General features: G+C 42.1%; 1 protein-coding gene across 4 annotated transcripts in view; it reads left to right on the top strand.

The window, feature by feature from the left end:
* Positions 1-1,095: 1,095 nt before the first annotated feature.
* XKR6 (XK related 6) overlaps positions 1,096-25,239 on the top strand; it is a 308,531-nt gene continuing 284,387 nt past the window's right edge. Inside the window, exons 1-2 of one of the 4 annotated variants that reach the window (XR_001887584.1) lie at positions 1,104-1,200; positions 6,480-6,610. Coding sequence is in view for 1 of the 4 variants with exons in the window: in XM_017883685.1 (XP_017739174.1) it covers positions 1,184-1,200 (17 nt within the window). In the remaining 3 variants the exon portion in view is untranslated. Of the gene's footprint in view, positions 1,201-6,479; positions 6,611-25,239 lie in introns of all 4 variants that reach the window. The other 3 variants (XM_017883685.1, XR_001887583.1, XR_001887585.1) reach the window with 3 other exon arrangements.

Genomic DNA, 25,239 nt, shown 5'->3' on the forward strand with positions numbered 1-25,239 from the left:
TGTTAGCTAAGTTTAAGTAGTGTATCCTGCACCTACTTTAATGATATAGCACACTGATAATATTTTTTCCTCATTTAAAGCCATGTTTACCCACAGCACCTTAGCACCAAAAAAATTCTAAAAGGCACTTCTTACACATTTAAATAACCTGAACAAATAATTGATACAGGTTAAGCCCTGGCTAGTTCTGCATTTTCCAAATTAAGATCACAGAATTTAAAAATTGCATATTAAAAAAAAACTTGGTAGAATATATTTCCATAGGGCAGAAAAAACATTCAAGGTCACAATTTCTTGCTCCAACATGTAAGACACAACCAGGCTGATTTCCAGTTGAATTTTGCCTGAAGTTTTCTTAAGGGAATGATGGAAACTTTATTACAAAAGATGGTAAAGTTGTCAGTGACAGAAAAATCAGGAGGTCAACAGAGGTAAGAGAAGAGGAGAGGTATCTAAATGGAAGTGAGAATCAATAACTTTCTTGTGAAAATCTGACTTATGTAATTTTTAAAGACCCTCAAAATAAGAAAAGAGAAATTTAAAAGAAAACAGAAACAGCCAAAGAGGTGAGACACAGACATTTTGATTGGGGGGGTTGTCTAACTACACAATGAGGTCATCCCATCTCCCGGAAGTGACACGTAATCACCTGCTTTGCACTAGCTCCGCCCCTTCCCTCAAAGGTCCCGCCCCTCCACCAGCAGCCAGGACGGTGTTAGGGGGCGTTTCTCCAGGCGGAAAGCTGTGAGCTGCGACGCTGAGGAAGGGGACCCCAAAACGTCTGGCACTGCCCCCTCCAGGGATCACTTTGGACCGCCTCACTCGGCCCAGCCGGATTCTGAAACGCCGAGGGGTCAACCTGATGGGTTTCGGGGTCAACGGAAGAGGGGAAGGGGAGCCCTGGCGGGGAGAACCCCCCGGTCCCCCGCCCAGCAGCTGAGGCACAGGAGGGCGGCCATCTTGGCCGGGAGGGTAGGGCTGGGGAGCTGTGGGCGCCGTGCGATTGGGGGGCTCGCCCGGAAGTGACGCCAACTACCCGGAAGCGGAGGGGGTTCCCTGGCCCACTCCCCCCTCGTTCGTTTGCTCCCCGCTTCCTCGGCGCGGGGTCCCGGCCACGCCGGGGGCGCAGCGCCTGTGCCGCCTCTCCGTGTGGATCTGGCAGTCGGTCATCCACCTGCTGCAGATGGGGCAGGTGTGGAGGTAAGAGCACTGCGGGGTGGGGGCGGGCCGGCCCTGCGGAGCCCCTCTGCCCTCCCGGTGCTTCGTGGGGCGGCCCCTCGGACGGGCCCAGCGTGGGGGGCTCGAAGGAGGGACCGGCCGCGTGCCGCCCCTGGCGTCTCCAAAAGACCAGCGTTTGATCTGGATCCCTGGCCACGCCTTTGGCCCGGGGAGGCCGAGACCTGCTGTTGGCCCGTCCTCATCCCCGCTTCGCACTCGGCAGGGCCCCTGCCTCAGCCCGCCCTCCCCGTCTCCTCTGCAGACCTCCGTTCCCGGGCGCCTTTTTTCCCTGCCTCCCGAGGTAACTAGCTGCAGGCGCCCTGGGCTGCACCCCACCTCGCGGCCCGGGGAAGCCTTCCCTCCTCCAGCCGCTGCACTCGGGTTTGTTCCCGGGTGAGACATCCTTCCCTCTTCCCCCGTTCTCCCTCTGCAGTGGCCTGCGTGGGGCCCTGTGGAAAAACCCTCGCTGCCGCCTGCGAGCACTCCTGGATTCCACGCCCCTTCCCCCTCCTGCACTCCCAGCCCCTGTGAATGACTCCAAACCGCTGCTCTCCCGAAAGGAAAAAAGACTTTTTTTTTGGTTTGCTGGATTAGACGTGTCCTTTTCTTAGTGACAGGTAAAAATGGAATAAAGTGTGATGGGCGCGAGCGTTTGGTGTTAACTCTCACCTCCAGAAAACCAGTTAGCCACCTGGATACCTATTCTGGGGGAACGATGTTTTTGGTAGCCAGGCCAGTGCGTAAGTGATTTATATTTACACAAGACCCAGGCTTGGCTTTGCGGCCCTTTCTCCTTTTGTAAATTTCCCGTGTGCCAGTTCAGTCCCTCATAAACCACTTGCAGGTGTTCTTTCAGCCGGGCGCCTTCTTCACTGACTGCCTCCCTGGCTAAACTGAGGAAATGAACCCATTCACAGCTGGGTACATCTGTGGCTTCTTACTTAAATTAGCTTGTGTGTATTCTGGAAACAGTGAGTTGCAGGTGAAAGCATTTGCGAGAGAAAAAAATCTTACTGAAGATAAATTACACGGGGGCAAGCTCTTCAAGTGCCTGGCTTCTATGAGAAGACATTTTGCCTAGGCTGCCCTGACTCCTAGCCTAGTAGGAGATTTTAGGCACTTAATAGTTCAGGTAACATATCCAGGTTAGCTGAAATAAAATCTGCTGTCTTTTTAATGGTTTATCCAGATCTCTATGTGGAATTTATTTAAATAAAAACGTTTCGGAAAGCATAGGATTGAATTAAGTCAAATCACGAGAGTAGATGCAAGAACTTTGTCCTGCTGGGTTTACATGCAAATTCAGGCTAGGGGAAGTGAGGGTGGTTCTGTAGGCCCTGCACCACCCAGAGTTGTTTACTGGCCGTTCTAGGCTGAACCAAACAGCTTTTTGTCTAGCTGCATTTGTCTGCAGATAATTTGTTTCCTGCTGATAAGTTTATAAGAAGTGAGAGAATAAAATAGGAAAAGTGCTGATTAACTTTTGACTGTTGTAAGCATAGCTTGGGGTCAAATAAAATTCTGAAATATGTTTTAAATTTGAAATCTAAATTCCCAAACACCCACACACTCAAAGTCATACCGAATTAAAGGTAGTGTGTTTGGTATTGGAGATACCTTTTTTTTTTGTTTTTGGGGGGGGGGCGGGAGGGGGCGTGGTTTTCTGTAATTTAAGATGCCGGAATTAAGCGAGGGAGGAGAGATTTTAACATCCAGATTTAGTAGCATGTACTGGTCGGCTTCTGCTGAACAAGCCGAAGTCAACTATCTCCATGAGGTAAACTTCTAAGTGTGGGCAATAAAAATGTTGGTGTCAGGTTAGAATTCCTGAGAGAACTGTGTCTAGTGGAATCTGTCCTGGACACTTATTAGTAGTAAGCTTTGAGACAGAATGAAATTGGAGTAGAATAAAATCCCACCTCCATTCACCTAAACGTTAATTGTTTATGGGCAAAGTGGAAGTCCAGATTTTAGGGCAAACTGAAAAGTACATTTAAAATGTCAATTTAGCTTTTGTAGTTGTATGTGGGGTAGTATTTTTTTTCTGATCTTAACTTTCATCTGCAGTGATATAAAGTGCCTGTGACTTTACTGTCTAGTTTTTTTACATCTTTTTTGAAGATTAGAGTATATCTCTAAATATTTCCCAAAGTTAAGTTATTAAAAGACATGCTAATTTTGGTAAGTTATTTCTTCTAACATAGCTATACTTCAAAAGCAGTATTTACTGAGGAAGGATTTTATAAAAAATTTTTTTTTCCCAGTTAGATGGTTTTGCTTGAAATACTCCAGGAGCAAGGTCTGCTGTTTTAATACCTACTAGCCATGTTGTTTGCATTGAAATCATTCATATGTAAAAGCTTTAGAGGAATTCTAGTTTTAATCTTTTGGCAAGCAATTGCTTGTCAATGTGTGTCAACATACATCATCTCTATTTTTATTGAAGATCTTTTGGGTTTATAGTTGTTTCCTTAATCATATTTGCTGTTGGAACTTTGCTTTCTCTTATGGTCACATGACATAAAGGTTAAGATCTAATATTTCTATCATTTGGTTTGGGCTGCATCTCTAAGAAAAGATGTCAGTGAAGTTGTACATTGTCAAAACTGATTCCATTAAACCATGAATACCTGTGTCTTCAGATTTTTTAAAATGTAAAATTATTTGGTTCTAGCTTGGACAAAGCACAACACCTATTTAATAAAAGTTAGTTTCCCTCGATATTAAGATGGGGCACTTCTGTGCATCTTGCCATTCCTGTCAAGATGGCAAATACTTGACGTCTTTTATCAAATGACTTTATAGAATGTAAGAAAATGTTTTTGGCTGGGCTGAAATTGGAGCATGGAAGAATGGTTGTCTGTAGAATGATGTGGCCCCGTGAACCTGCTTTGCAGAGCACTAGTGTGTGATTAAGGTCTTTTTCATGCATGCCTTACTCCCACTAATTACTAAACATGTAACAACCTCTGTATAGCTTGATGTGCTTTATTTTTCAGGTGCTTTTCGTGGGGATAACAGGCATATGAATCACGTATTCCAGGAGCATGAGTCACATTGGGCTTCACTTTTGTACAATGTGTTGTTAATAGAGAGCATTTTCTTGGAGGGTTTGGCTTTAGGAACAGTGTGATTTAGTTCGCCTATTGCATTGATGTGTGCAAGTTTTCCCTTCAGCTATTGTCCTTTCTCTGCTTTTGTGTTACTTTTAGAGGTTGCTTAGTGCATTGTCAGTTCTCTTCAGTCAAGAAGCAACAGTTATGTGACCAAAATGTCATGGCCACATCATTAATCTCCCATTTAATGAATATAGTTTTATGTGTTTGTTTGCACCCTTCTATTTCAGAGTAAAAGGAATTTCCTTCTTTATACGACTTGCCATGTTTAAGAGGATGGTCAGTGGTTCTTTCTCTTGTGAGGTGGGATGTGGTAGAGGGCTGCCTTCAGGGGAGTAAGAGGGAAAAGGCGTTTTGCATTTTATAATGGCACCGTCCAGCTGAGCAGTTCACAGCTCTGTTTTAGGGTTGTTTTCTGATTTGAGACTGGTGCAATTTGGATATGCAGCTCTCTACACAATCAGCTGTGAATGTTGCTGGGCTGGTGAAGACGCTTTATTATTTTTTTAATCTCTCCCCTGCCCTCCTCTCTGCTCCTCTGTGTAGGGATACTTAGTCTATTATGGGTCTTTGTTCATGTTGAACATTTTAGAATAGTGGTTCTTAGTTCTGGCTGAGAATAGAATCTGTTGCAGCCCTTAAATAGAAAAGCCGAGGCACTGCTGGGCCTGCTGAAGAAGACTCCCTGGGGAGGACCTAAGAAGTCATAGTTTTAGAAGACCCACAGGTGATCATGTGGGAACCCCACGCTTGAGAAACACTTTAGAACTGGATTTCAGGCTTATTCCATTTGGAGAGGAATATTAGATTTGTGTTCTTAATAAATATGATGGCAGAATTGGGAAAGGAGTGATCTGGTACCATTCAGTTTGCCCCCTGGATAACACCATAACGGACGACTTTACCTTGGGAGCATGAGTGTCTCGGGCTACTCAAGGGGATGCCCTAATGGTACTCTGTGTTTTCTGTTTTTGTTTTGTTTTTTTTTTTTTTTTTGAGCTCAAGTATTAATCTCATTCTGAAAGAATTCGTAAATTCAAAGCAGTCTTCTCTTTGCCTTTTATGAGATACAAATAATGTTTATGTTGCGTGTGAAAGGTATAATAATTCTGTTTATATCTGAAACGAATCTATTAAATAGGCTTGAGGAAACATAACTGGGATTATGAGTGGTGTTGGGATAAGTGATCTGTAATGTCCCTCTAATGCTAAGGTTTTGTGGTTTAAGAATGGTAATATTCAGTATTTAGATACGTACAAATAAGGAAATTCATGCGGCCAGGGTACCATCATAGACACATTAATAGATTGTATACTTGTATTTGTGGGGTGTGTGGGTGTGTGAGTAGAGAGAGAATGAGTTTTATATGCTTATTAATGGGTGGGAATCTCATTGTAAAAATAGCATTTTTTTTTTTTTTCATTTTATCCATAAGCTTAATGGAATTCTGGTTAAAAAGAAACTCAGTGGGAGGGCGAGGCAGGCGGATCATGAGGTCAGATTGAGACCATCCTGGCTAACATGGTGAAACCCCATCCCTACTAAAAAATACAAAAAAAATTAGCTGGGTGTGATGGCGGGCCCCTGTAGTCCTAGCTACTGAGGAGGCTGAGGCGGGAGAATGACGTGAACCCGGGAGGCAGAGCTTGCAGTGAGCTGAGTTTGTGCCACTGCACTCCAGCCTGGGCAACAGAGCGAGACTCTGTCTCAAAAAAAAAAAGAAACTCAATGGGATTTTTCTGAGGGGAAAGTTGGGTAAAATTGATCTGAGAAAAGTATAAATGAGTTTGAGTAGTCAAAAAACTTTGAAGAATGTTGAGACTTAGCCGATCAGGAAGTGGATGTGCTATAATGTGTCAATAATTAGACCAATTAGCAGAGAAATTAAGCAGATAGTTCGAAGGAGAATAGAGTCTATACGTATATTGATACGTTTGTGAGAATTTAGTACATATTAAAGGTGGCATTGCTAATCAGTGGATGGAAAAAGAATTATTTAACAAATGATAGCAATCGAATATCCAGTTGGAAAAAAAAATGAATCCCTACCTTAGGTAAACAGAAGTGCTAAAAGAATGAAAGGCGTAAACATAAAGTGTTAAACTGTAAAAACACTAGGATGATTATTTTTTATAATGTTGCAGTGGGCAAGACCCTTTGGTACCATCAAGGAAAAGAAGGAGCAGATTTAACCACATGAAGTTGCCTCTCCTGGTTTCTTCCCTTCTTCCTCCTCCCATCTGAAAAATCCAGAAATACATGCTTAGCTGTGAGGGTAAGTGGGCTAAATTGAGACAGAGATACTTCCTGTAGGAGAATAAATAAGAAGAGAACATCTCTGAAGATTTATTGTTTTTGTGTGAACAGTAACCCTAAAAACTTGACATTTGTGGTAAATTTTCAAGGGAAGGGGATGAAAAAATGGCATGCTTTGGAGCGAAATTGCAACTGGTGATGCAGCATAGTATTTCCAGAAGGATCCAGAAATGAAGTATCAAAATCTGTATTGTAAGAAGGCCAGAGCCCCTGAAATCTAGCAGGCAGGTGTGCCTACTAGAAGTCACAAGTTGTTCATTTCTGTCTTCAACATCATTGGATACTATAGACTTACTCATAAGGTCAGTTGCCTAGTCAGGCTTATGCAGTAGGTAGATTCTGGAATGTTGGAAAGATTCTGTGGGATGGAAAAATTCTGTGGGATGCAAAAATAAGCTGTGTCTCCGATGTTGCCATTTTCACCCCAGGATGATTTGCTTTACAGCATGCTGTCTGCAAATAAATTTGTGGTTAAAATTTTAGTTTACTCCCCATGATGTGCTCTTCATCTAGTTTCTTCTCATCAGAAATTCTGGATTTCTTATTTGCCTTTTAAAAAGTAAAACTTTTTAAAAAATTTATGAAAATATACCCTCATTTAACAAGTTCAGTGACTTTTGACTAATTGCCTAAAGACAATCCACTGCTTACCACTATTGGAGATATTTAAGAAAAACACAGGACATAGCCTGGTATGAAGGGAATGACTGTTGGAGTTAAGAAGTCAGGTTTGTCACTCTGCAAGTTACAACCACTGGCCTCAGTTTCTTCATATTTATCAAACAAGGAGTTAAGTGGATTGATCTTTAATGTCTCTTCAATGTAAAAAAGTTCATTATGCTACAGGTATTTGTGCTTTGAAAATAGCTTTAAAGAGGAAATTTCAGTCTGGTTTGATCAATTAAACTATTTTTAAAGCAAGTGTATATGTCTCCTAGGTGCTGATTCAGAGTAGAGAGTTCTAAGTCCTGCCATGGATTGTTCTGACTTACTAAACAAATTCTCATTTTGAGTTACTTACCTACCTATAGGGACATTTTGTAGATCTCATTAGTTAATGTCAAAATTTATGGCAGACTAAACTTACTGAGAAACTTGTGCTGACTTTATCAGCTAATTTTGTGAATTTGCAATTTCGGCTAAAATTAAACTATATTTTCAGTAGTCTTTTTTTGTCATCTGTTTTAAATTTTACTGGTAGATTAAGCTAAAGCAATATATGCATATCTGTTTAAGCTATGTATTTTGGAGGTTTTTCTGAATTGTTTACCAAGGTTAATTTCTTTTGTGGGGGGTCAGAACCTTAAAATTACGTACTGTAATTTGTTGTTTGAGATGTGTTCTTTAACTTTGAAAAGTTAGTGTTTGTAAAACAATTTTTTTTTTAGTGATGCTATCATGTCACTTGAGCTCTTTTAGGAAATAATTCTGTTAAGTAGTCGAATTTTTAGGAAAGATGGAATTTGCTTAGAGAATTCAGTGGATATTGTTACAGTGACAATATAGTTCTACATAAAATTTCAACATTAGAGTTTTCATTTCTGTATTTCTAATGTGGATAGATCTTAGTATATTGCATATTTTAATATAGCTTAAAATATACTACTGCACCCTATGGTATTTTACAGATTGCTAACAAAAAATTTCTTCTCATTGATCTCTTTTACCTTGGAATGTTAAACAAGTGGTTTTAAAAATAATTTTTGTTTTGAATGGAGTGTTTTCGTCTTCTTAGTTTAAATGAGGAAGCAATTTCTGTTTTATCTTGGTCATTGATTTAGAGCATGGACTGTGCTCATCATTCACTTCTAGGAAGAAATTAGAATATTCGGTTCACAGAGAGCTACGTACTGTTTTCTTCACAACCCTCTTGGAGGAAAGGTAGGGTTGATAATTACGGCTTGCCCTGGCCAGACGCTTTCACTCATGGGTAGGTGAGCTAAAACATTAGTATCACCATGATGCTTCCTTTTCTTTCCATCTTAAATACACTGAACAATTGAGGAGAGGCAGCAGTTTTGAGGAAGATGCCAAACCCATAGCTTGGGAAGCTTGCCAGTAAAGTCGAGCAGGCAGGGCAATCCAGAACTCAGGCCCTTCCAGAGGGCAGGCACCTGACTTTCTCACTTCAGCTGTGTTTCTTCAAGTGTGGCAGAGACTCCTGTGTTAGGAGAGTGCACGGGGCCATTAACATGCGGATTGCAGGCCTTACTACAGACTTCAGGATCAGAGCCTCAGGAAGTTGGGCCAGGGAATGTGTATTTTTGCCCAATTTTTATTATTGAAGCTTTTAAGCACACAGGGAAATAGAGCAGTATAATGAATACCTGTTACCATTCACCTGGCTTCAGTAATTTTTTTTTTTTTAAGAAACAAGATTCTCACTCTGTTGCCCAGGCTGGAGTGCAGTGGCGTGAGCATAACTCCCTGCAGCCTTGAACTTCTAGGCTCAAGCAATTCCCTTGAGTCTGCCTCCTGAGTAGCTGGGGCTTAAGGTGTGTGCCACCACACCTTGCTCGTTTAAAAAGATTTTTGAGCCGGGCGCGGTGGCTCACGCCTGTAGTCCCAGCACTTTGGGAGGCCGAGACGGGCGGATCACGAGGTCAGGAGATCGAGACCATCCTGGCTAACACGGTGAAACCCCGTCCCTACTAAAAATACAAAAAAATTAGCCGGGCGCGGTGGCGGGCGCCTGTAGTCCCAGTTACTCAGGAGGCTGAGGCAGGAGAATGGCGGGATCCCGGGAGGCGGAGCTTGCAGTGAGCCAAGATCGCGCCACTGCACTCCAGCCAGGGGGACAGAGTGAGACTCCGTCTCAAAAAAAAAAAAAAAAAAAAAAAAAAAAGATTTTTGTAGGCCAGACACGGTGGCTCACACCTGTAACCTCAGCAATTTGGGAGGCTGAGGCGAATGGATCACGAGGTCAGGAGATCGAGACCATCCCGGCTAACATGGTGTCTCTACTAAAAATACAAAGATTAGCCAGGTGTGGTGGCATGTGCCTGTAGTTCCAGCTACCCAGGAGGCTGAGGCAGCAGAATCACTTGAATCTAGGAGGCAGAGGTTGCAGTGAGCTGAGATTATGCCATTGCACTCCAGCCTCAGTGACAGAGCAAGACCCCATCTCTAAAAAAAAGAAAATATGTATATATATATGTGTGTGTGTGTGTGTGTATTTAACACATATCCTATCCTGATGTTGCACCTCTAAAAACTTCACCTCAAATATGAAATATTTAGAATAATTCTACAAAGCTACAGTATCATTGCACCTAAGAAAATTAACAGTATTTCCATAATTTTCCTTAATTCTGTAAAATCATCTAATAGCTGCTTTGTACTCAGATTTACCTAGTTTTTGTCCCCAGCAAATTTATTTGTGGGTTTTTTCTACCCTTCAAACAGGGACTTAGTAAAAATTTATGAATTACATTGTTGTTTCTTTAGAAGAGCCCCTCTCCTTTTTTTTTTCTCATGACATTGACTTTTTTCCAGGGTCCAGTCCAGTTCTCTTGTCTGCTCGTATTTTTGCGTTGCCTGAGTGTTTCTTCCAGGTGTCGTTTGCACTCTGTATGTCTAGTAAACTTGAAGTTGCATCTAGGGGCTGAATTACATTCAGGCACAAATTTTTGTCAGAAGTACTGCTTTCTTCATATTTGCGTCATATCAGTAGGTGCCCCATACCTGTTTTGTCCCACTATTAGTGATGCTAAGTTTTATCCCTTGGTTAAGGTTATGACTGCTAGATTTCTTTATATAAAGGTAGTTTTTCCCTTTGCTATCAGTAGGTAACTGGGGAGTCATATGTTAGCAAAGTGTCAGTGTCTTCTTTCCTAAATATCCTTTACCTTATGGTTTTAGTGTCTGTTGAGAATCCTTGCTGGAATCAATTATTATTTGTTGGCGGTGGGGGCTCCCTGGTAATTCTAACCTTTAAGGTTTGATAGCCACTGCTGTCATATTAATAGAGCTAGGAACTGAGTTATCAGGTCTGTTGAATGGGTTGTCAGTAAACAGTTAATGAGTTTAAGCTTCATGTTCATTTTAGAGAAACTAAGATAAATAAAGTGCCCCCTAAGGCCCCCTATGTCCTAGTTTAGTTGTTGGAGAGGACATGTGTGTGATACTTGCAGTAAACTTGAGGTGAGCCCTGCTAGTGTGTTAGAATGTATGACAAAAATTCAAGCAGAGTGGAGGAGGCATAGAGAAATTAAGGAGGAAAGGAAACTATATTGGATATTCTGTTTTTATATACATTGTCTCACTTAATTTTTACAAGCATTTTGTGCCCATTTTATAGACGAAGAAGTGGGTTTAAAGTGATTAAGTAACCTATGGCACTGGTGGAGGCAACTCTTGAAGCCAGAGCTCACCAGGCTGTGGGTGGGACAGAATTAGTTTGCTTTGCTCTGGGACGTTGTTGTCTGGCTTATTGAAGATGGAGGAATGATATTCTTCAACCCCTGGGGCCTCTTGGTATATAAGCTGAGGTTCTTTGAGACCTCTGATGTCTAGTCTAATGTATTAATATTAAACTCTGCAGAGCTTGGGATAGGCTTGTAACTCTTGTAGTTGATTGTAACTACTGATGAATCAAACAGCTGAGTAATATTAATACCTCTGGGTCTGTGTCTTAGGACATAGTTTTCAGTACTTCATTCTCCGTCTCAGGGTAGGTGCACCTTTTGACCCTGTGACTTTCACATTACAGAAAGGAATATGTAGGTTTGGCATACCCCACAGGTCCCTTGTAATACTGCACTCAAATATGTTGGTTTTCTCTTGACCTGTTGGAAACATTGAGAACAGCAGTTGTATCCCGAGGTTATAAGGAAGCTCTCTCCTCTCTCCTCCCCTCCCCTCCCCTCCCCTCCTCTTCTCTCTTCTCTTTTCTTTTCTTTTTGTGTGACAGTTTCACTCTTGTTGCCCAGGCTGGAGTGCAATGGCGCAATCTCGGCTCACTGCAACCTCTGCCTCCTGGGTTCAAGTGATTCTTCTGCCTCGGCCTCCCAAGTAGCTGGGATTACAGACATGAGCCACCATGCCTGGCTAATTTTTGTACTTTTAGTAGAGACAGGGTTTCACCTTGTTGCTCAGGCTGGTCTCAAACTGCTGACCTCAGGTGATCTGCCCTCCTCGGCCTCCCAAAGTGCTGGGATTACAGGTGTGAGCCACTGCACCTGTCCAAAGCCACTGTTTTCAAACCTTGACTGTGCATTGGAATCACTTGAGGAGCCGGATATTTGGGATCTCCCGTAAGAGATCTGGGATGGGCCCAAGAATCTATATATTTAAAAAATCTAGGTTTTCAGAAAGTTCCCTAAGCAGTACACAGGGATGAGAAGCAAAGTTGTGCAGGCTGATTTCTATCAATATCTACGAGTTAGTTATCAAGGAGAAGGAGCATATGCTAGAATGACTTGGGAATTTGTTTTTTGTTTTTGATAAACTTTTTAGCACTAGGCATCTTAGATTTAGGGGCGGAATGGATAAAAGAAGGTCTGCAGGTGATTCTAATGGGTTACCAGTTTTTTTTTGTTTTTGAGACGGAGTCTCTGTCGCCCGGGCTGGAGTGCAGTGGCCGGATCTCAGCTCACTGCAAGCTCCGCCTCCCGGGTTTACGTCATTCTCCTGCCTCAGCCTCCCAAGTAGCTGGGACTACAGGCGCCCGCCACCCCGCCGGCTAGTTTTTTTTGTATTTTTTAGTAGAGACGCGGTTTCACCGTGTTAGCCAGGATGGTCTCGATCTCCTGACCTCGTGATCCGCCCGTCTCGGCTTCCCAAAATGCTGGGATTACAGGCGTGAGCCACTGCACCCGGCCTGGATTACCAGTATTGAAACGTACATGGGAATGGTGAGAAAATCCGAGAACCTTGTAACGGAGAAGCTCGGTGCCAGAAATCCTAGGAGAGGCTGGGCTGGCAGAGGTGGGGCCCGGGGTCTGTGTACTTGCACAGGGCAGGGAGGGTTAGATGCTCTGCTCATTATGATTCTGCATCAAAATGAGCAAAACTCCAAATCTGTCATTTTGTTTGGTCATAAGGAAAGCAGCTTTTGAGTAGTCAACTGAAGAGTTATAAATCACCCTACACTGTACATTTAAAAGATGCCATTTTGCCTTCAAAGGTGAAGAAAACTGAAGGAAAAGATGGCGTCTTCCAATAAAGGAATTCTGTGTTCAGAGTTTGGCAATCAAGTGGTTTTGGTTGCGCCTGGAGGGTGATGGTATATAGGGCTGTGGATTGGAAGGAAAGATAAACTACAATAAAGGACTCATTGCTCAGTTTGCAGATTAAACAAAAGTTGTCAAAACATAGCTGAAGTTAGAGACAATCACATGATGAGTTTGGAAAAACAGAGAATTTGAATGTGTTTGTAGCATTTGTGGACTGTGTTTGGGGTGTCCACTATTTGATAGGGTCTGCATAATTTTTAGATAGTCTCTGAGATGTCATGTGGGAAAGGGTTGATGTATACCCCAGCAGGCCTTTATGATTCAATGTGATCTGTGTCAGGCATGTTACCTGGTTTTGGATGGGGCCTGATGAGGTTGGAGTGTTTCTTTTTGCTTATTGCTTGGCATTTCAGCTCACTATCTCAACTAGCGATGGGCTCATATCTGCTGTAATGTGATACACACATTCCTGAAAAACCTCTCATTCTGCAAAATCATACACTAAAAATAACAGGGCTATAGGAAAAAAAATAGAATTAAGGCCAGACTACTTAAAACTATGTAACTTTTTAAGTGGAATTTTCACAAAAGCAATGACAGTTGAAGTAAAAATACAGGGAGGCTTAACTCTTCCTTGACACTTGCACTCAGCATTATACCCAGCTGATTGTAGGCCTTATTTTATCCTGGGACATGTTTATCCTGGGTTTTGTAGATTCATTCTTGGAGATGTTAGTTTATTCTGGAGGCCAGTTTCATCAGAATTAAAGCTCTGCTTCAGAGTGTAGCCTTCATGTGCCCCCACACTATCACTGGGTGATGGAGAGCCCAGTAGATACTGAGGTGAGTAAACCAGCCGCCCTCATGCCCACTGCTTGCACAAAAGGAAGGTGCTTCGATACGATTGATTTTTCTTAGAGTTTTTTTTTTTCTTTTTTCTTTTTTTTTTCTAAGTCTTTCTCATTATTTGTGAAAAAATCTTGGCCCTCAGTAGCTTCAGAACATTAACATGCTGGGAAGAATCACTCCTGAACCAACACTCCTTTTCCATGATACTGTTGTCATTCCCATTTTGCCAGTCATGTGGGAAGGAATCCACGTCCCAGAGACATGTGTTGTGGCAGTTCTGACATGTTTTTGAATCAGCGATGGTGTCAAGATGCAGCTTTTGAGAATGTCAAGTTTCAGTTGCTTTGGGAAGTTCTTGTTTGGGAGATATCCTAGAGTGTTTCAAGGTTAAGTGACATTTCTTGCCTTTCTTATGCTTTGTTGGCCCTTGTCTACAATAAAGAACTGAAGTGGAGCTATTTTTGTCCACTTTCACATTCTGCCTCTGAAACCCAGCCACTGGGTGGGATGCTATAATTTCTCAATGCAGCATCGGCATTTGAACAACACATGTGAAGCAGGAATGGTTTTACGTTTTGGTTCATTTGAAATGTGGTTATAGTGAGGTTTTAAATAAATCATTTGAGCAGACAGTAAACAAAAAAAGAGCAGCAGTAGCCAGTTGTCAAGGAAAAGACTGATGGTTAGAATAAACAGACTGCTTTCTGCAGTATAAACAATCTGTTTTCATGGTTTTTTTCTTTCTTTTTGAAGGGTGATTGGGAGAACTTCCAAATTAAGTAGAAGTTAGTTAAATATGAGGCAGTAAATCCACAATGTGTATGTTAATGATTATTACAACCTGTGTTCTCAATAGCTGTAATAACAACAATGTCGGTGACCGAACACAACGGAACAGTATTGTTTATCATGGGGTGGTATGGCTGGTGGTGTCTTTGACATCCTCAGGACTCAACACCTCAGCATTCAGTCAGAGAAAGGAAAGAAACTATGGAGAAAGTATAACTGCTTCTTAAAAACTCTAGCTTGGGCCAGGTGTGGTGTCTCATGCCTGTAATCTCATCACTTTGGAAGGCCAAGGTGGGAGGATCACTTGAGCCCAGGAGTTTGAGACCAGCCTGGGCAATGCAGGCAGACCCTGTCTCTACAAAAATTAAAAATAGATGAGCTGGATGTGGTGTGGCACACCTGTGGTTCCTAGCTAGTTGGGAGGCTGAGATGGGAAGACTGCTTGAGCTCAGGAGGTTGAGGCTGCAGGGGGCTATGATTGTGCCACTGCAGCCTGGGTGACAGAGCAAGACTCTCTCTCTCTCTCAAAAAAAAAAAAAAAAAAAAGCCCTGGTTTGAGGTGAAGTGAAACGTCACTTCCACTCATATGCCATTGTGAAGAGCTAGCCGTGGACCATACCTAGATCAAGGGTGGCTGGGCAACACCTTCACATCACAGGAGAAGGAGCCTGCATTTTGGTGGATAGAGACTCAAAGAATTCTGTGTATATCAGGTACCCTCCAGATTAAAGTGGGAAGGGGATGGGGGCATGAATGTGTCTGTGTGTGTGTATAAGAAATGGTATTGCAGAGTACAAGAGGCAACTTCCCTTTAAAACTTCGATTTCTGTTTTGATTCGGGAGGTGGCACGCTTTCTCTGTAAAGAAGTATTTTAAGATGTGTAGCCACAGAAGGCCTCTGGTGCACAGTCCCCTTAAAAATATAAAAATCAGTCTTAGTCTGAGGGTCGTACAGAAATAGCCTGAGCCCTGTGTCCATTGATCAGCTCAAACAGGTAACTATTTAAATTAGCTTTTAAAAATACTTGTGAAGTTTAATGAAGAGTGAGCCATACTAAATATACTAAACTATCTTGAAACAATACAACTGGAGTTTTAAATAATTTTTCTTTAGATGAGATTTCCTTGAGGTAAAAATGGCCTTCATGGACTCAGTGAAAAGTATTGTAGCCCTGTGCCCAAGACTCACCAATGTTTCAGGTCTTAAGGAAAACTTCATCTGGTTGAGGAAAGATTGGGATCTTGGTTTGTGAGCACAGCTTATGTGCTCTCACAAAATCTTGTGCCATCGTTGGAGACTTTATTGGGTGCAATCTCCAGGAAACTATCCCCAAAAGTGAGTACTTGTTCTCATCTGTTGAATATCTAGACCACCAAATAGATACCTAAAAATTGTGCAAAATTATAGCTACATTTAGAAATTTACTCTAAAAGCTTATACAGTAAATCTTCAACGTCATCGATGAGTTCTTAGGAACTGCAATTTTAAGTGAAACTACGTATATGGAAGCCAGTTTTCCCATAGGCTGGTTGATACAAACAAGAGTTAAGTTTCTATGGCATATTTCTGGTCACAAAAACACCACCAAACTTTTAAGTAAAGACCAAAACACTTCTGGCATTAAACATTGAAATAAATGTGAGCCATACCTACATTTAAGAAAGATTAATACAACGTGAGGTAATTATTTACCCACTTATTGCACCTGGTCACAGGTGGCCAGAGCCTATCCTAGGAGCTCAGGGCACAAGGTGGGCACCAACCCTGGACAGGGTGCCATCCCATCACGGGGCACACTCACACCCCCACCCATGTCCTTAGACTGGGCCCAGGTAAATGCATTAATAAACTTAATGTGCTCAGCTTTGTCCGGGAGGAAACCCGAGTACCTGGAGAAAACCCACCAGACAGTGGCCTGGGTTGGGAATTTTTCTTATCAACTGTGTAACTAAATGACGGTCAATGGAACGATGTTATTTGAAGATGTGCTGTATACTAAAATATACGGAATTCTATTTGGTTTGTGTGTTAGTAACCCCTGGGGATGGATTCAGATGATCTAAAAATTCCTTATTGAGGCTGGGCATCGTGGCTCACGCCTGTATTCCCAGCACTTTGGGAGGCTGAGGCGGGTTGATTGCATGAGCCCAGGTGTTTGAGACCAGCCTGGACAACATGGTGAATCCCTGTATCTACAAAAATGAAAAAAAGTTATAAAAATCCTTATGAAGGTGTTAAATATCTAAATATGACTTAAATGTAAAACCAAACCAGAAATGTTTTTGTCGAAACAGGTCAGTATGTTTTGTAAGTTCTTATAGAAAACCATAAAATATTTAAAAAACAGAAATCTACCATTCTAGCACTGAAGTTTCTAACAGTCAGCTATCTTAAAATACCTGTTTAGTTAGTTCCAAGTGTTAGGTTACATTTTCTGACATTCTTAATTGACTTTTGAAAATTAGGTTACTAATAAATGAAATGATATAAATATGTGTGTGTGTATATGTATGTATGTGTATGTATGTGTGTGTGTGTGTATATGTGTATTTAGAGGCTATTTAATTAAAAGTTCCTTTCCATAGTATCTCCACCAGTTGAGACTGTACCAGGGTCTGCATGAGGGCTCTTGTTTCTTCTTAAAAAGCCCAAATCTGTGACCTGTGTGGCTAATAAGTAATTATTATCTTCTCAGACTATTGTACTTGAGAGATTAAACTGCAAATTATAATTAGAATAAAACTATACTCTGAAACCGTTAACAGACTCTGTATGGTGGTAGAGGTCAAATATACACTATGTATGTGATAATTTTTTTGTCTAGCTGATCTTATTAATAGAGTTTTAACACTTTTCATTATATTTGCTTATATTATCTGGTGCCGGCTGAGTCTTGCCCTTACACTGGAATCATCTGTTGTAGCCAGGGGATATTGTCCAGACTACAGACAGTCCTGACTTGTTGGCATTGTATAAAACCATGTCTGAGCATGCTCCGGATAAACACTATTATGTACATTGCTTCCAAAAGTTCATACTACTGCAAAGGTTATAACCCTTATACTGTGTTTAAACCCTTATTCCTGAGCCTTTCCACTTCATGAGCCCGCTTGGGCAGACTCTCCAGAAACCATACTTAGGGACCTTATAGTGATATTAATAGCATAGGTCTTAGGACCTGTTTTCAAGACCAAATAAAAAATGAATTGGTTAACCTCACATTGTAGTTTATTTTGACTAGCACAGATGTAATCTTAAATAATTTTTAAAAATCCGGAAAATAAGCCAGGTGTGCTGATTCATACTTGTAATCCCAGCACTTTGGATTGCTGAGGTGGGGGGATCACTTGAGGCCCTTGAGGCCAGGAGTTTAAGACCAGCTCGGGCCCAGCATGGTGGGACCCTATGTCTTCAAAAAGTTAAAAAAAAAACAAAAACAAAAATTAGCCAGGTGTGGTGGTGCATGCCTGTAGTCCCATCTACTCGAGAGGCTAAGGAAGAGAATCACTTGAGCCCAGGACTTTGAAGCTGCAGTTATGTGCCACTTCACTCCAGTGTGGGTGGCAGAGCAAGACCTTGTCTCTAAAAATAAACAAAGAAAACCACAAGATAACAAGTGCGGACAGGTATGTGGAGAAATTGGAACCCTTGTGCCCTGATGATAGGAATGTGGAATGGGGCAGCTGCTGTGGAAAGCAATATGGTGATTCCTCAAAAAATGAAACATGGAATTACCACATGATCCAGCCATTGTAACTCTGGGTATATATATCCAAAAGAATTGAAAGGAGGTTCTCAAGGAGATATTTGTACACCCACGTTCATAGCAGCACTATTCATAGTAACCAAAAGCAGAAGCAAGCTAGGCCTTGGCCAACATGAGTGAATGAACAAAATGGATACAAGATGCGCACAAAGGAATATTTCAGCCTCAAAAAGGAAGGCAATTCTGACACATGCTGCAACGTGGATGAACCTGGAGGACACTGCAAAGTGAAATAAGCCTGCCACAAAAGGACAAACACTATGTAATTCCACTTGCAGAAGGGCCCTAGAGGAGTCAAGTTCATAGAGACAGAGAGTAGAAAGGGGGCTGCCAGGGGCTGGGGCGAGGGGAGATGTGGAGTTACTGTTAATATGGTGCAAAGTGCCAGTTTTACAAGATAAAAAGTTACAGAAATGACTGATGATGCAGTGTGAATGTATTTAATGCCACTGAACTGTACACTTGAAAACGGTTAAGATGGTAAATTTTGTTGTGTATACTTTACCACAATTAAAACATTTTTTACAAATACTCCAGATATTTTTATTTCTTTCTAGCCCTACTACAACTTGAAACACACAAACAAATGAACGAACAACAAAATATTTTTCTTTTCCTCACCCGGGACTGTTGCCCAACTTAAAAAACAAAACCACGGCTAATATATCCACACAGCTGACCCATCTGAGCTCAAGGTATGCCTCCTATCAGTGTCCTGGCCACACTGACCAGCTGAGGACCGGTCTCAGATGTCACCTAAAAATACTTTAAAACTGACTGTTTGCACTTCTACAGCACAGTGTGACCATGACCAGGTAAAAAGTTAGTCCTGGTGTTAATGCACCACAGTGATGCCTGTAATGACAGGGTTTAACAAGACAACCCCAGTGCCATTAAGCCTGAAATTACTCCAATATAGGACCTGTGTGGTATTTTAAGTCAGAAGAGTGCTCTTTCAAACTCCCCTTCCTACGATGTCACCTGTGGCCGTGGGGGCTCACCACCACCTTATAGCAAGGTCAACAGCCTGGTCCTCCCTTTTGGAGCCCGAGTCCCTAGCCCTGCCATGGACCAGTTAACTTGGGCAAAGTGTTTGCTCTAAAACCCTATACTGTAAATAGTGTTTATTTTGGTTAGAAAGATTAGGAACAAACTGGGCGTGGTGGCTCATGCCTGTAATCCCGCCACTTTGGGAAGCGGGCGGATCACTTGAGTCTGGGAGTTCAAGACCAGCCTGGGCAACATGGTGAGACTGAGACTGAGATGGGAGGTTGACTTGAGCCTGGAAGGCAGAGGTTGCAGGGAGCTGAGATCTCGCCACTACACTCCAGCCTGGGCAACAGAACCAGACCCTGTCTCAAAATCAATCAATCAATCAGAAACAGCTTGTGGAAGAAGATACTATGTCATAGGGTTGTTTTGAGTTAAGAATTAATACATGTCAAGTCTCAGAATAGTGCTTGATGCATATAGTAAGTATTTACTGAATGTTAGATATTAACAGCTTTTCTACCTGGCCCACAGTGTTGAAGATTTGACTTGGCATTGATGAGGTTCTTCCTTGCCAAATTTTCCTCCTTTGTATAACTTCCTCTTTCCACATACATAAATATACAAAACAAGCCTTGCTTATGTGTTCAAAGTATGAAGAAATTCTCCAAATAAAGATCTAACAATGTTAAAGCAGTTACAAATCTGTGCCTATTAAATAATTGTTCTCATTGTGAGTGGAACCAGGAGAAAACTATAGTCACTTTGTAATCTAGTTATAGGTTGATATATGCTTGTGTAAAAGGCTATCCATATTCAAGAATAAAATTAGGCAAGCATGTCATCTGAAATACAGTCTGTCTAAAAGTCAAAACATTGTCTAGCACCAAAGAAATCTAAAATGTTTATATAAGTTTTAAGAAAAAATTTCATTATGAAATATCATACATATGTAAGCTTTTGACTGAAAACGTTCACCACTCTTCAGTTGATGAAGAAAATACTGAGTATAAATTGTTTAAACAGCAACCCTTTAAAATCCCCTCACCAAAGACTGACATTAACCAACATTTCCCATCCTTTCCAAACATTATCAACCAGTCTTAGTGCACTTGTTACTCTCAGGTCAGAGACCTTTTTTGGTTCCTCTTCATTCACAGAATACATCCCAAACTTTGAAATGAAATGTATGAAGCCTTGTGGTTCCAGAAGACTTCTAACCCTGTATGTCATTACTGTATTGTGTTTTAGCCCTGACTTTCATAGCGAATTATTACAGCATTTTATTATTTTATATTTTAGAGACAAGGTCTTGTTCAGTTGCTCAGGCTGTAGTGCAGTAACACGATCATAACGCACTACAGCCTTGAACTCCTGGGCTGACGTGCTCCTCCTGCCTCAGCCTCCCGAGAAGCTGGGGCTACAGGTGCAGGCCGCCACAGCTGGCTAATTTTGTATTTTGTATTTTTTTTCCCCCCTGTGGAGATGGGGTCTCACTGTGTTGCCCGGGCTGAGCTTGAACTCCTGGGTCCAAGCAGTCCTCCCACCTCGGCCTTGCAAAGTGCTGGGATTGCAGGTATGAGCCACTGTGCCAGTCCCAGTCATGACACCTTTCTATTTCAACCAAATCATTCTCCTGCCCTGCACTGTTTGTCTCCATGCTTTTGCATGTGCTGTTTCCTTTCCTTGTTCTCAAACAGGGATGGTTTTGCTTCCCCACCCTTGCAGGGTATATGGCGTGTGTAGAGACTGGTTGTCACAGCTGGAGGGGTGCTACTGGCATCTAGTTGGTAGAGGCCAAGGGTGGTACTAAACTTACTACACAAGGGGAGGCCCTCACCACAAAGGATTTTTTAGTGCAAACATTCCTTGTGCCATGGTTAAGAAACCTGACCTGGATAGTCCTTTCCCCTGTTCTTAGTTCAGGTTCCAGCCATTCTTGATGCTCTCTTGTTACCTCTTCTGTGAAAGCTGGTTCTGATCATTCCATCCAGATAATCACGTTTGACTTTGAACTTTCCCAGACAAAGCACTTTTGTTAATTAATACTTTTATTATTTTAATTTTAATTTTTTTTGAGACAGGGTTTCGCTCTGTCACCCATGCTGGAGTGCAGTGGTGCTTCTCATAGCTCACTGCAACCTCCACCTCCCAGGCTCAAACAGTTCTCCCACCTCAGCCTCCCAAGTAGCCGGGACTACAGGTGTGTGCCACCATGCCCAGCCATTTTATTTTATTTTTTGTAGAGATGGCGTCTTGCCGTGTTGCCCAGGCTGGTCTTGAACTCCTGGGCTTGAGCAATTCCCCTACCTTGGCCTCCCAAAGTAGTGAGATTACTGGCATGAGCCAGCCTGCCTGGCTACTTTAAAAAAAAAAAAATCCTATTTATAATCTGTTTTCTCCCTTGGTTAACTCCTTTAAGGTAGGCTCTGTATTGATTCATCTTTGTTTCCTGCAAAATAATTTGTATATAGTGGAGAGCATTATCTTTCTGAATGAACAAACACAGCATGAAAGTCCTACAGTGTTGACACCAGACAGCTGGGCCAAGAGCAACTGAGTGATGGTTGGTGAGGACATTGGAAGGTGGAGGAGTCCCCTGATGAAACTTGAGTTGGGCTTCCAATGAAGGGTGGGACTGAAAACTAGTGTTTTGAGGGAGGAGAAACAAGACCATATTATGTAACTATAAACAAACGTACATGTGCACACACACACACATATCAGGGAAGTATTTAATTCTGACAGTACCTTGAGAGCAGCCTCAGCCGACCTGGAGGGTTTGCTTGTGCCATTCCCCAGGGACTGGTGGCCCAGATGGTGGTTTTAATCTCTTGCCTTTGAAATGTTAGGTGGACTGCAAGTACATAGAGGTTTATTTTAATCTGTCTTTTATGTGCGGTGGCTAAAGTCTAGTATTACTCTCTAGAAAATTGTCAGTTAACAGTTACCTAAAGGAAGCTACGGGTGTGACAGCTGTCCACCTTGCAATAGGTCTTCTAGCTAGATGCTTGTTCTTTTGGGTGACTCTACTCCTTTAGTGCTCAGACAGAACCAAAACCAATCAGAAAATGAATTGAAAGAAGAGAGCTGGGTGCGATGGCTCACACTTGTAATACCAGTACTTTGGGAGGCTGTTCAGAGAGCATTGCTTAAGGCTGAGAGTTGGAGACCAGCCTGGTAACATGGGAAACCCTATCTCTCAAACAAACAAACAAACAAACAAAATATATATATATATATATATGAAAATTAGCCAGGTGTAGTGGTGTATGCCTGTAGTCCCAGCTACTCAGGAGGCTGAGACGGGAAGATTATTTGAGCTTGGGAGATCAAGGCTGCAGTGAGCTGTGATTGTGCCACTGCACTCTCACCCTCCAGCCTGGGTGCCTGAGTGAGACCTTGTCTCTAAAAAAAAGAAAAAAGGCAAGAAGAGTTCACTTGCTATTTTAGCAGCTAAGTGCTTTGTCATTGCTTTTGTGAGTTATATATAGAGTCAACATTATCTACCATATGTAAAATTAGAAACTTTCTGTGTATATATATGTGTATGTATATACACGTATATGTTCTTTATTTTGAACCTTGATGTGCATGTACGAAAAGTTCTTGTTGGAATTCAGGTGGTGCTCTTTCATAGCTGCTTGATGACCAAAGTCACATAAGACTAATGAGATAATTCATTTTTAATACTTTATGTTTTTTGGCCCATTTGTAGTTTTTAAAGTTTCTTACTATTACTGATCCTTGAGGTTGCTGCGGGTCCATCCGGAGCTGATTCTCTAGAGTAGACCGATTTGTTGTTGAGCGTGCAAAATGACTAGTTTGACTGGAATGCATATTTGTAGCCAGTTTTCACTAATTTTACCCTTAATAGTGTTCATTAAGATAAGCTGTTTCTCCATGGGATGGTTTCTTGCCTCTTCTGCCTGGAGTTTGGAAGGCCTGGCTCCCACCCTGTCACTAGGCCCTGCACTCTGCTTTCTGTGCTGCGGCAATCTCCCGCCTCTGTTAGTAACCCAGGCGCGATGGGATCCCTTTTATTTGGTTGCGGTGGAGAAGGACCTCAGACTTCAGGCTTTCCATCTCAGAAAGGGCCTCAGGTGGAGCAGGACATTAGCTCACTGTGTTGAGTTTTCTCCCGGGACTACTATCACAAAGTATTTCATAGCAGGAACTGGGTGGCTTTAAACAACAGAAATGTATTCTCTCAGAGCCTGGGCTAGAAGTCTGCAGTCAAGGTGTGAGCAGGGCAGTGCTCCCCTGAGACTCTTCCATGCCCCTTCCTAGCTTCTGGGGTGGCAGTCAACCCTTGCTGTTCCTGACTTGCAGCCGTCTGACCTCAGCATCTACCTCTGCTGTCACTGGTGTTTTCCCTCTGCGTGTGTGTCTAAATTTTCCTCTCCTTATAAGGAAACCAATCATGTTGGATTAAGGGCCTTGCCTATTCCATATGACCTCACCTTAAGTTATTACATCTGCAGTGACCCTATTTCCAAATTTGGTCATGTTCTGAATTTTTGGGGGAGGGGTTAGGACTTCATCTATCTTTTTGGGAGGGAGAATTGAACCCGTAACACTCATGGTCTTTTCTTAGCATAATGGGTTTTGAAACTCTTTTGTAGTTGGCCCAGTGTCAGTATGACTAATGAAAAATGAAAGCAGTTTGCTTCCTTGAAGTTTGGGTACAGGTAACCCTTAAGATAAGGACAGTTTATGTTTATGAAAATATGCCGTAATGCAGGTCATAGCATTGGCAAATCTACAGCTTCGCTGTAGGAGAGCAGGAAAGAGTCTTTGTAGCTGTGGGAGGTCACACAGCCTGTTGTACCTGCCTGCGTGCCGAAGCCCGTAGAAGTGTGGTGTGCCCTCGTTTTCCATCCCTTCAACCTGGCACATGGTGCTTTTTCTCCATTTCCATAGTGCCCTGGTCCCGGGCTTTGGAACAAGTTCCCAGATCCTTAGCTTCTCTATCTTTAGAGTGGACACTCCACCTCCCTAGCACAAGGTTTGGATGAAATGATATTGGTGTCCTGTCACCCGTGCACGCATGTTTGCCCTGTGGGAACCGTCCTCTCCTCCCCACCTTCTCTTAGCATTGGCCACACTGAAAGTGGCTGTCAGTGGCACAGCTGGATTCTGTTGCTCTGCTAGCAGGGGCGTCTTGCTGCCAGGGTGCCAGACTTTGCCCAGCATCCAACTACCTAAAAATAGCAGGAAAACAGCCAGAGGAGGTCCCCTGCTCGGATTTGGTGGCTTTGAGGGGTGGGGGTTTTCTTTGAGGAAGATACTGCAGATCTAGGGAGATGCCCTAACTGCTGGTGGGGTCTGAGAGTCCTCGAGGCTGTGGCACCATGACACCCAGAGTAACTGGGGCTGACTTCTTCCATCTCCCACCCTGTGATTGAGTAGTCTTAAAATTCTGGGGGATGAGGAATGCTGTGGAGCAGTATCTTAATGTTTAGGAAAAGAATTTGATGTAAAATCTCGCTTGACATAATTTCTTTAAAAATATATACATAGATGGCATAAAGGAATATTTTAATAAAAACACCAGTTAACCAGTATATTTGAAACCATTTTTTTCAAGTATTGGTGTCATGCTTAAGTTTTCTTTTAGGGGACTTTATTTTTGACATAGTACACATAACAGATCTTCATTTACCATTTATTATATGAAATACGTCACTTTACTCAGCTAAACCTCAGTTTCTGATTCTGTAAATTAGAGAGTAACTATTTAATCTTAGAAATGGTTATAAAGGTGAAAACAAAGGATTTATGCATATGTTGGCCAATTGTAGGAAATAATTTCCCAGGTTTATTTCAGTTGTGAGATTTTTCAGGTTTCAAAATGGGATAATTTGTAAAGGTGTTTTAAAGATGCTAAGCACAGGTCATTGATGATTATATCAGTTTGGAAACATTCATCATACAAGTTGGGAACCTTGTAAAATGAGTTTCACAAGGTCATTTGCTTTACATCCACAGAGTAGTGTATATTGCAGCTGATCACA

This window comes from Rhinopithecus bieti, unplaced genomic scaffold (genome assembly GCF_001698545.2).
Source record: "Rhinopithecus bieti isolate Rb0 unplaced genomic scaffold, ASM169854v2 scaffold_13857, whole genome shotgun sequence".
Classification (NCBI taxonomy): Eukaryota; Metazoa; Chordata; class Mammalia; order Primates; family Cercopithecidae; genus Rhinopithecus; species Rhinopithecus bieti.